We start from the raw sequence: 12,184 nt of genomic DNA on the forward strand, positions 1-12,184 counted from the left end.
ATTTCAAATCCATTGTGGTGGTGTATAGAGCCAAAAATGTTAGAATTGTGTCTATGTCCAATATTTTTGGACCTGATTGTATGTGTGCATGGACATATAGGATAACATGCTGGGGAGTTTACTGGCTGTAGAAAAAAACCCAGAAATAGCAGCTGTAAAAATGTCTGGTGTGCATGAGGACTTAATATAAGGGGACTGACCAGTCCAGGGATCCAACGATGTCCTCTCCTGAGCCGATTTTCAATCACCTTTGGGTGCAGGTGCCCACATCTTCAGTAAGGGAAACTGGAAGTGAAGCCTGGTGACTTCACAGCCAGGGGCGGACTGACAACTCATGGGGCCCCCGGGCAATAGGGGATCATGGGGCCCCTGTGTCCTTGCCCAAACTCAAAAAAGCCTATGAAAAAGGAACCAGGGGCATCTCATGGGGCCCCCTACTGACCCCGGGCCCTCGGGCAGTGCCCGAGTTTCCAAATGGTCAGTCCGCCCCTGTTCACAGCTAGTTTTCTACTGCGCATGTGCGAAGATGGCTGCACTTTGAGTGGGACACAGTCTTCTGGGAGGGGGGGGCAAACTTCCAGCTAAGATCACCCTAGCGATCTGATCTAGACATTGGAATGGGTACCTGTCAAAAGCAGCCATATGTGGCATCGGAGGGGGTTGGATGCAGATAAATGGAACTTCCCCTTTTGGGTGGAGTTGTGCTTTAAGGGTCTATATGTAGCAGCAAAGTGTGAGCACACATCTACATCACAACGTGGACAACTATTTGGAACACAAAACCCATTAACAAGCTGTACAGGGAAGACATTGCTGGCCTCCATTTGAAATGCTCTTTGCCTGGCTGCTTCTATACCCGATCAATCATTCTTCGAGTTCTGTGGGAACTCCTGATCTGCACACGCGCTCCGACGTACACAAAGTGCTGTAGGCAGCCAAGTAACGGCTAGCATTGCCAGGCCACGTATCTGTCAGTATGTTGAAGTGATTCTCAATTCTCAGTACTCCTGAGCCGATCTAAGTGTACTGGCACTGCGGGGGTAATGCCCACCATGCAACACTACAACAGACACCACAGGCACCAGGCGCCCCGGGATGTACCACAAGCGCCACGCCCCTCTCCACCCCCTTCCACCACGTCCCAGGGGAGTGGCCCCTCCTCTACATCACTCCAGAACACGCCTGGCTGCTTGACGTCTCCCAATAGAAGCCGGCCGTCCCTCAAGGCGGCCCCGCCCCTCCGATAGTCTTTCCTCACAGTGCCCCTGGCGGCCATTTTGAGGAGGGGAGGTGTAGAGGGGGGTTTTGAATTTCAGAGTCGGAGAAGCAGGGGGCGGAGCCGGTCGTCAGTAACAGCCGTTCTCCTCCTTGTAGTTTCCAGCCTGCTCAGCGTCTCTCACTTCCTCTGAGAGCAGAGTGCCCGGCCACATCCTATTCCTGACATGTCAGCCGCTGTGGAGTCCAGGTAGGGGAGAGCCGCGGCCTCCTCTCCTCCTCCACCCTCTCCGCCTAGGCTGGAGCCGGCGGCGCCTTCTGGGTGACAAGCGGCCTGTTCTCCTCAGCATCCCCGGACCGTGTTGACAGGAGGAGGCCGGGGCCTCTGAGGCCTGCAGCGGAGCGCGGTTCCCCGCCAGAGCCGGGATGTTAGGCCTGCGCTAGAGGAAGCAGCAGCGGTCAGCTCGTCCGTGTGTCGTCCTCCCCGGGGAGGGGGAACGTGTGTGGGCCCGGCCCCCCTTCTCCGCACCATGTCCAAGATGCCGGCTAAGAAGAAGAGCTGCTTCCAGATCACCAGCGTCACCACGGCCCAGGCCGCCAGCAGCATCACCGAGGACACCGAGAGCCTGGACGACCCTGACGAGTCCCGCACCGAGGACGTCTCCTCCGAGATCTTCGACGTGTCCCGGACCACCGACTACGGGCCTGAGGAGGTGGTGGAGAGGAGCTCGTCCGAGGAGACCCTCAACAACGTGGGGGAGGCCGAAACCCCCGGGACCATGTCACCCAACGTGCCGCACGAGGCGCTCCTCCGGGGGGCCCCCCTTCCTCCGACGGCTCAGCCCGCTCCGGCCCCCCCGCTCACCTCTCAGGCTTGCAGCTCCCGTTTCCGGGTCATCAAACTCGACCACAGCTCCGGGGAGCCGTACCGGAGGGGGCGCTGGACGTGCACGGAGTACTACGACAAGGACTCGGACGGCAGCACTTTAATCTCCCGGAGCGGGGGGGACACCATCCGCCACACCGGGGGCACCTATGATCACTCTGCTCCGGACAGAGACAGCGGCCTGGGGGCCACGGTTGGCGGCTCGGTGGTGGTGGTGTCAGTGTCGTCCTCCGTACACCCCGCACATGACTCTATAGCTGACACCAGCTCACTCATCACCCAGCCCTCCCAGCAGTTTGTCATCGGGCAGCCACCCATGGGTGCTGGGGTGGTGGCCCAGGGTGCTGCTCAGCCCTTAGGTGGTGGAGTGGTGGCCCAGGGTGCCGCTCAGCCCATGCATCCTGCTGCGGTGATGGTGCCACCACCAGGCCAGACCTACCTACCAAACCTTGTCCCAGGTGCCCCCCAGAACGTCTCCCTAACTCAGCAGACCAGCACATCCGTCAGTCAGTCCCAGCCGTTCACTTACTCCCAGTCCCAACCAGGGCACGCGTTGGCCTCCGGTCAAGCCGAGTACGCCCAACACCGAACAGTTCTTCAGTCGCAAGGAACAACCCAAAAAGCTGCAACGTCCCTGATTGCAGGTACTGGGGCTCCATCCAGTCTTCCGGGCCAGCAGTTGCCAGCCGCTGGAGCGCCGCTTCTGGGCCTTCATTCTAAATCTAGTGACACGGCCAGCCAAGGATCAGGGCTTGGGCAGACTCCCCAGACCCATCCGGTTCATATGCAACAAGCAGGAGGAGGTGTGGCGCAGGCAACCGTGTCCTCCATTGGTGCAGTGCAACAGAAATCTATAAGTCAACAGCAAGTGAGTGGGACTAGCATATTGGGCAGCCACCATGCCATGACCCCTGGAGTGCAGAACGTCCCCGTGGCTGTGCCTAGTACAGGGGTTTCTGGACTATCAAGTAGTGTGCCTAGTGTGTCTGCTATTCCTGTTACTATGCCAATTGCTCCTGCTACTTTTGTACAGTCCCCCTTGAGTAGCCATACGTCTGTCAGTAGGAGTAACAGCCTAATACCAACAGTTGGGCTTCCACCAGTGCAAGGTACAGCAAATGTAAATACAAGTCTGCCACAGTCAAACATTAGTCAGTTTCAGACTCAGCCGTTGGCTGGTCAGATTGATGACCGAAGAAAATCGGAACCTCTACCTCAGCCGTCAATGCCCCTGATTTCTGAGAAGTCTTTTGTGAAGGTTCCTATCACGGACACTCTAACAAACCCTCTTCATTTACCCGTTTTTGGTTTACCTATTCCTGTTGATGGTGAGGATGACAGGTATGAAGTGTTTCATATTTGTCTTAACACTGTAAATGCAATTCTGTTTCCAGGAACTTGGCAGTTTGTTTATGTACCAGGGAATGACACACTTGAATGACAGGTTTGTAAAGTGTTGAAATCTGAATTTCTGCAATTCATGCGGAGGTAGAGAAATTCCACCTTATCCAGGTCATTGTAGAATATAATATTGAAGACAAGAAAGTATAGCATAGTGCAGCCATTCCAAGTGGAGTTCCTCCAGAGGTTGTTGGAGCTTCCTTGAGCTATGGCTGATTGATCTCCCATCTGACCATGCCTGTATAGATCTGGGGCCAGCGGCTTGATACCAGTGATATTTTTAGCTGTCTGTAAATGTGGCATTCTTCACTGACACCAGTATAAGAGGCATTTTCTCTAACTCCCCAATGTGTTTTTTTTGGCAGGGGTTCTCTTGAGGTGTTAAAAAAAAAGTCAGAATTAGGCTGGGTATACATGGGCTGAAAAAAGGTGTGTACGTTTCTTGTCCAACAGAAACTGATCTCCTGACCAGCTTCTGTCGAATGGGCATGCTGGAAAACCAGCATCTGACCAGCGCTGACAGCCCATGTCAGAACACGATAGCTCAGCGGACAGATTGCCGCGCTAACTTCAGATGTCTTAGTATGGCGATCTGTAAGGTGTCTCTTTTTTTTTTTTTTTTTTTTTTTTTTTTTTTTTTTTTTTTTTGTTCAACCAGTGGGTTGAACAAAAATGGACTTGATTCCCCCATCCACACAATTGAGATGGATGGGGAAATTCTCCAGTTGAGCTATTGTGTTCTGACAGCAGGGAGACCTCCCACACTGATCAGCGCTGCCTAGCTTTAGCCTGTGGCACTGATCAAGAGGCATTTGTCTGACAGGCCCTGCTGAATCGGTCAAATTTTGATCCATGTATGACTGGCTTTAGTGACTAGAATTAATTCGATGCGTTTCCCTTAAAGCTATAGTAAAGTCTCTTGGGGGAGTAAAAAAAAAAAAAAACACGATTTCCCCCTGCAAGTTAATGTCCCAATGTGCTTGTGTGCATTGCATGCTAGCACATTAAGAAATACCTTAAAACTAAGCCCGCCTGCGGTGCGCTGTCACCGTTGACAGGGTTTCCATTTTCACCTGGCCTTTCTTCTGGGTTCGCGGGGTCTGTCCGAGCCGTGATAACGTGACTCCTGCGCATGGCACACAGCTCTGAAGGTATGGCACGGGTACGCTGTTCCTCAGAGCGCTTGCATCGGTGATGTCTCCAGCTGCTGCTCTCTGGAATACCTCCTAAACAGTGGAGATATTAATTTTACCTACAGGTAAACTTTATTATAAGCTTACTTGTAAGTAAGTCAAAGAACTTTTTACTACCACTTTAACAGACAATCTAACACCTCATCCTGTGTGAGCAATGCACTCTCACCAGGAATGACCATTCCTTTTACATTGTGTATACATAATGATCATAGTGTATGTTTCTAGTTAGATGAACTTGAACAATGCTACAGTGAACACTGGTGTGTTTATTTTGTGTGCTAGTCTGTTTGAAGAAAACGCCACATGCCATTTTTGTGTCTGTTATTGTCACACTGTGTATCTGTAAGACTGTTGCAGAGCAGCTGGTCTCACATGACAGTTGTGCTCATTAATAAAGGAGGTGTGCCTGAGACATAAAAACTTGGTGACTAAATTTATAACCGATGATAAAAAAAAAAAACTCCTTTCTCGTAATGCTACTGAGTAGTGCATTTGTACATATGCAACATATATTGCACAGGAAGACTTTCAGAAATAAATTTTGTTTCACTAAAGGGATTGATGAGAAACAAAGCTTCAGGTACTATAATGTTTTTTTTTTTTACGTGCCATCTCCTCCAAATCTGTTGAATGGATTGATTCCTTTTGAGCATGTACATAATCCTAATTAATGCAAAATAACATCTCTTGTGAGGGTTGCTGTTACCTGTACAGAGGGCCTGATTTTATCTCTGCTCTTTGCAGTGGACTCTGGACATGTAATGTAAAGTTCACATTTTTCTACAGTTACATACTATATGTAGCACATTCCATTTTACATTAGCATTGGTGTAAAACGTGTGTTGTTCAAAACCATACTTTCATGTTTTCTGTTTGTCTCAACAATAAACCTTCTTTAAAATGTTGCCTCCCCATTGCCCTGCATACATCATAATATTTATCTTTTTTTTCACGTTTTTCTATGCAGTCACTTGACCTGAAAGTTCTGGCTCATTTATACAGAGAGCCATACACTGACAGAATTCATTGCATTTCTGCACCTGGTAGTCGCTGGTGTTTGCGTACAGTTGCAGCCTGCACAAATCCATGACAGGCTGACAGATGCCACAGCTGTACGCACATCTGGGCAGTGGCATGCATACAGGGAGGTATGAGTAGTCTTGGACTCTGGACAGTGTGGATGAGGCAGCTCATCTCTCTGTATTTATGTATGTATGCTCGCTCAGATGTTCATATAGTTGTGGCATCTGTCACAGTGGCTGTATGCAGACACCTGTGACTCCTGGCTGCAGAAATAAGATGAATTCCATCAGTGCATGTGCCTATGTGCCTTCACAGTACAGGGCTTTACTTTGAGGCTTTTTTGAACTGCTAGGCGTTTCCATGGAACCTTCTATTTAGATTTTTTTCTTATTAGTAGCACAAAATGTATTAGCTAATTGCTGCGGAGGAAATTGAATTTAGAAGACTCAGAAAGAAAGGGTTGGTGTCACCCTCAATAACCAATGAGGTACATTTTTGCAAAAAAAAATGAATAAAGAGCCGATTGTTTATAGTAGGAAATGCTCTTTTTGTTTAACCTTTTGTGCTAATTTAAAAAAAAATGCCTCTTGGTTGGCTGTTATAAGTTGAGTACTTCTTATCAATTAATGTATGACTTATCAGAACCTATATTCTGTGGGTGAATGAATAACGTAATTATATGTAGTTTGTTTTGTAGTTTTTCAGAAGTATTTGGAACTGGTTGGACTACAACCTGAGGTCTGGAATCTGAGTTATTAGGATGGTGCACTTATAGGCAGCTTTCTTTCATCAGTAAAGGAATAAAACAAAGCATTTACAATATCCTGATTTATAATTGGACACAAACATGTAAACAGGTTATACTTTAATTGCTGTACGTAATTACAAGTGTCCTTTTTTAATGGCCCATCTTGGCATGTTTAGAACATATATTAAAGATTGATGCTTTACAGCTACATTCCCAGGAATTGACAGATGAGCTGTTCATGGCTAGAGTTGTGTTTTAACCTACAAGAATAGATTTTTGGCACCATAAATTGTAATTATCCTTTGCTTGATGAAATAAATAGAAGCCAGTTAAAGTGTTACTAAACCCAGGACCCTACATTCACTCTATCTGGTCTCCCACAATACACACTACATGGAATTGCAATTATTTTAGTAAATATAAGCTGCTAAATACTTTTTCTTATCAGCAGTTAGAGCAGTCTTGTGACTTCTATCAGTGTCCAGCTGAGCACTGGTTAAAGGTTGTAGGAATTTTCTTTCTGCTCTAGGAGGATGCAAACCCCCCGACCCTCTGCCTGGACACTGCTGATTGGCCTTGTGCTGATCACATGCACTCTCCCAAGAAAAAAAAACTAGCTATAAACACTAAACTGAGCAAGTGCAGAGTCTCGCCAAATGATATGTCTTATCAGGAGATCAAAGGGAGACACTGGAAGATGGAGAGGATCAGAGAAGGTCAAGATCATACAGCATTTTAAACAGTGCAGAGGATTAACCCCTCAGGCTTCACAGTGAGCATAACAAGCATGCTTTACTGCACATACAGACTGAATTTACTGTTGTGGGTTTAGTAACACTTTTAATGCTGTAGAAGTGAAATATGGTCCTTATTGCTGTCTTGGAAACTTCACAAAGTAGGAGTGTGGGGCAGCAATTTCTGACCTGCTTTTGAAAATGTTAATTACCAAGTTGTCACGCTGATCTTTGTACATGAAGAGACCCTGTCACCAGCTTATTTAAAATTGCTGGTAGAGTAGAGAAAAGGCAAGTATTTTCAAAGTGGAACTATTGGCAAAGCTCTTTATATTTTTTTTTTCTCCATTCATTTTGGATAGAGGAAATGAGGGTTTATAGCCCCTGTCAGTTTTTTTTTTTCCCTCGCCATCTGTCTCCCATTGTGGAGATTTCCCTTCCCTTGTCCCATAGCCCAACTGGAAGTGGGAGGGAATTCCTTGGGAACCCCCAGGTTACCAGAACTAGTGTCCCCATTGGAAGATTTCCCCCTCTATTACTTTTCTGGGGACAACCCAAAATGGGCGATTTTTCTTACTTTTCAATGAAAATGGTAAACAGGAAAAATAGAGAGGGTTAATCTTCCTAACAGGGACGCAGATGGAAATAAAAATACAGGGGTTCTAATGTCTCTGCACTCTATCCAAAACTAAAAAAAAAATGTTGCCTTTAGGTATACTTGCAATGCTTTTTCCTTGCCCTTATTTTAAAACTTTTAAATTTGCTCATCAATTCCATTGCACATCCCCCTCACTCCTTGCATGTTATAGTACTCTCCCTGTTATTAAAATGTCTAATTATTCTGTTCTTGTACAACTCTACCAACTCCTCCTTTTACCTCCATGCCTAAATTTATATGTAGCTGCCAGCGAGGAGAGTAGGGCCATATTATAGTGTTTCTTGAGTGACTGACTGTGAGTCTGCTTACATCACATCCCAAGATGGCAGTGCCCTGCTGCAGTCTTAGGGCTTTTTGGATGTGTACCTAAGAAGTAAGGATTTTATAGCCAAATAACATACAAAAGTATTGTTAAATGCACATATAATCTTATTGGAATATTTTTATTGAAATGAATGGTTTAATTGTGTCTCTTTAAATACTTCAAGCATATGACATGAAACAAGAATGCAGGTACACATTTCTGACTCTTCCTGTGCCTTCAAATATGACATAGCTCTCCTCTTGCTTGTTTAAAAAAAAGTCACTGCCCAGTATAAGCCTGAAAATAAAAATGTTTGCCTATTTTTCTTCACTGCCATTATGTCTTCAGGCCCGTTCATTCCTTTTTTTTAAATGTATTAATGCTTGCATTTGTATGCATAGAAGCACATTGTGTTTTGGTAACCTAAAAAATGTAAATGGCTTTGCTATGCAAAAAGAAACAAACCTTTGCTTCACTTTCTCACAAGATTTCTCACCACAATACAAAATATTGTGTTGTGGTGTGATATAGTGGGGGTTGTAGTACTATTATCATTTTGCTATTATATACATTTTTTTTTTAATGCTGTATGGGTGTTGGAATCCAATTTAGAATCTGGCAGTGCATTGTAACAGGTATATATATCCATGTTACTGTACATTTACTGCAAGGCACAAGTGTAAGGCTTCATTCACACCAGATGCGGTGGTACTGCACTGGGTGGTTATTTCAGTGCAGTTCAACCACATAACAAGGTAAACTGCCTTGTCTCCTGTGTCCCTGATTCATACCACATCATTGCGGTGGTGTGTGTGCATGGTGCGCTAAAAGAGTACTGTATGCATTTTTTTAAAATGCATTTCATTTTTTGATGCAGCACGAGGCACATCTCTGTGGGAAAAAAAAAACCGTTCTCTGTAAAATTAGTCATTAGTTACCATTCTGGAGGCTGTGACTCCTACCTTTGCTCCCACTGAAGAAGTGCCAGAGGCTTGTACCCTACATCACTTGTGTTTCCACCTTTCAACCCTTAGGATACAGCAGTAACAGAGGGATCAGAGGATGAAACCACAGCATGCAACAGGACACACGCATCTGACAATCCCAAACTTGTCTAATGCTGAAGAGTCTGACGAAGGCTCTATCGCTTTAAAGTGGTTGTAAAAGCAGAAGGTTGTTTTTTTTTTTTGGTTTTTTTTAACAGTCATGCATTCAATGCATGAAGGTTAAAAATCTCACAAGTGCGACTTCCCCTCCAACCCTCCCCTATACTCATTTTAGCCTGTTTTCGATCTAGCAGTGTTCACGAGAGTCGAGGCTATCAAAACGCATTGGCTTAGAGACAGCAGTGGGAGGCTGGGCTGAGCTGCGCTCTGTGAGTCTTGTGGATACACAAAAGTGACTTAGTAGCCCCTAGAGCAACAGGGGGACGCTCGGGATGGGGGGGTAGGAGGAGCCATGAGCGCTGATGGGGGATGTTTTTTTTTTTTTGGCCAACTTGTTGTTGGGCAGAATAAAAAAAGCAAAACGTGTAACAAGCCAAAACTACTACATGCATTTTCTGCTTTTTAAAGTTAAAAAAAAAAAAAAAAAAAAGGTTTTTGACCCTTTCCAAAAACGCTTTAAAAAAACATGTGAACGTGTCCCATAGGAGACCCTATTAAATGGACTGTTGTGTGTTTCTGCAAAAAGCCCTAAAAAAAAATGCATTGGTGTGAACCAGGCCTCAGTAGGGAGGTGTGTTTCAAGGGGCCAGTGTGAATACATACATTGAATTTGTCTTTTTCAATGAAAAGCACTGCAAAAACTGCTCAATATGAAAGCTGCCTATTGGCTTAAAATAAATTTATAATCATTTAAATTCGTGATATTCATGAAAAAGTTGAATATTTTTTATATATATATATATATATATATATATATATATATATATATATATATATATATATATAATTTAAAGACAAAACCTGTTCATTTCGGTTTTTGGATAAATGCATCCTGAATTTTTGATTTCGGGGCACCACTATAAAAACTGCAACATGCATAAAAGTGTGTGCAAAAGCAATGCAGAAACTGATCAAAAGCAGACTGCATAGGCCTCATGGTGTTTGTGCAGCCAATTTTAGGGGCATCAGGCGTTTTTTTTTTTTTTTTTTTTTAATAATGCTTCCAAGCGCCTCCATGTTATCGTATGTGTCCATGCACGTATAGACTTTTAAAAGCTTTTAGTGGCAGGGGCGTTTTCCAGTAGGAAAAAAAAAACCCAGGGCCAGTGCATCCAGGATCAGCAGCGGTTTTGCAGAAAAACACATGACTTGTGTAAACGCACGTTATTACTAGGTGCATATGGCACTTAAGTGTTCATTTGAATGGTTAGAATAGATTATTATTCTTGCCAGTTAAATAATTAAAGGCCAAGCGCTTGATGCCTGTAAATGCACCTATACGCTTGTAAAAGCGCTTAGACACTTTTACAGGTGTCGGGCTTTTTTTTCCTGTCAAAACGTTGCTGCCAAGAAAAGTTTTTTTTAAAACCTCTTGTGTGCATGAATGAAAGGATGAATGGCATTGCAAACATATACTGTATAAGCCCCATTCACACCTTAACATAAATAAGAGGCATGTGTATTTTTTTTTTTTTTCTCTGGGGTTGATTTACTAATGGCAAATATACTGTGCAGATGCTTCAGAGCTTAGTAAATGAGGTAAAGTTTTTTTACTTTGCAAAGAATCACATGCAAGGAAAAAAAAAACCACAATTTTTGCTTGCACGTGATTGGATGATAGAAATCCATAGAGCTTTCCCCTCATATCTGGAGCAAGTGCACAGAAGCTGGTGGATCTGCTAAGCCCCTCCCACAGCTCTGCACAGGCTATGTGCAGCTCAGTGATGTCGCTTCTACTTCTATAAGGTAGTGTCATCTAGGATGCGGTGCTCACAAAGTACATTTATTGCCTTTGTGGTTACTTTGAAATTTTATGTGACCGGAGTTTAGCTTTAAAGTGATTATTAAATGATTTTTCTTTGTAAAGAACAAACATGTTATACTTGCTGCTCTGTGCAATGGTTTTGCACAGAGCAGCCCTGATCCTCCTCTTATTGGGTCCCCTGCTAGCGCTCCAAGCTCCCCCCCGCGCTTGCTCTGGGGACACTCGTGCATGCTTGCTCCATGAAACACACAGAATGTGACTCATCCCTGCTCTCTCCTCACTGGCTGTGATTGGATTGGGTAACTATTAGGGGGCTGAGGGGAGAGCTGCATACTGAATATTTTTTTTTACCTCTATGCATAGAATGAAAGAAAAAAAAAACCCCTTTAGGCTTTACAACCACTTTAATGTGAAAAAAAAGTGTTGCCTTTGCATATGTGTTAATAGTAATTCATGCTTACATTTTATGTGCGTCTTATTTTTATGCCTAGAGTGCAGAGATTAACAACTAAAAAATATCACTTCTGTGAGCATCTCTTGTCCCCACTAGACTGGGAACAGTTTGTCTTGTGTCCTGCTTTTATTTTTAGTTTATTTGCTATTGTCTATTTCTTTGTTTTTATACAAATTGTAATGCTTTGATTTGCAGAACATTTATTTTTGTGTCCATAGTTGTATCCTTGGTATTTGTAAAGTTCACTTTTTTTTTTCCTTTTTGCTCTGGCACGTTTTATATATGTAAAGTTTTCAGTTGCCAAACATTAACACTGGTTATCAATATTTGATCTAACGTAAATTTCTAAACATAACATCTTTTCCTGCTGCAGATTATCAAAACAATGCAGTAATGGTAAACATTACAGTTAACAGTGGGAAGGAATCCCTACAAAAAGATTAACAGAGCAAAAAGTTTGCTTACACAGTAAAGCATGGAGGATTATCAGCGATACTGGCAGTGATACATGAGAAAGCATTTGTGATTTTAAATTTCTATGCTGTCGTTTCATTTCCTCTGCAAGTTTTACATCCTCTCTGGTGCTGAATTCATCTCTATTGGTTGGTTTTGAGACAATGCTGTCATTATAGAG

General features: G+C 44.1%; 1 protein-coding gene across 3 annotated transcripts in view; it reads left to right on the plus strand.

Annotated features, from left to right (window-relative positions):
- Positions 1 to 1,289: 1,289 nt before the first annotated feature.
- The window catches only part of TSC22D2 (TSC22 domain family member 2), a 70,744-nt gene continuing 59,849 nt past the window's right edge, over positions 1,290 to 12,184 (plus strand). The window contains exon 1 of one of the 3 annotated variants that reach the window (XR_016312079.1): positions 1,290 to 3,442. Coding sequence is in view for 2 of the 3 variants with exons in the window: in XM_089672589.1 (XP_089528715.1) it covers positions 1,746 to 3,442 (1,697 nt within the window). In the remaining variant the exon portion in view is untranslated. The remainder of the gene's footprint in view (positions 3,443 to 12,184) is intronic. The other 2 variants (XM_089672589.1, XM_089672590.1) reach the window with 2 other exon arrangements.

The sequence above is a fragment of the Staurois parvus genome, unplaced genomic scaffold (assembly GCF_062004578.1).
Source record: "Staurois parvus isolate SC_StPar_1 unplaced genomic scaffold, SC_StPar_1.0 ptg000131l, whole genome shotgun sequence".
Taxonomy (NCBI): Eukaryota; Metazoa; Chordata; class Amphibia; order Anura; family Ranidae; genus Staurois; species Staurois parvus.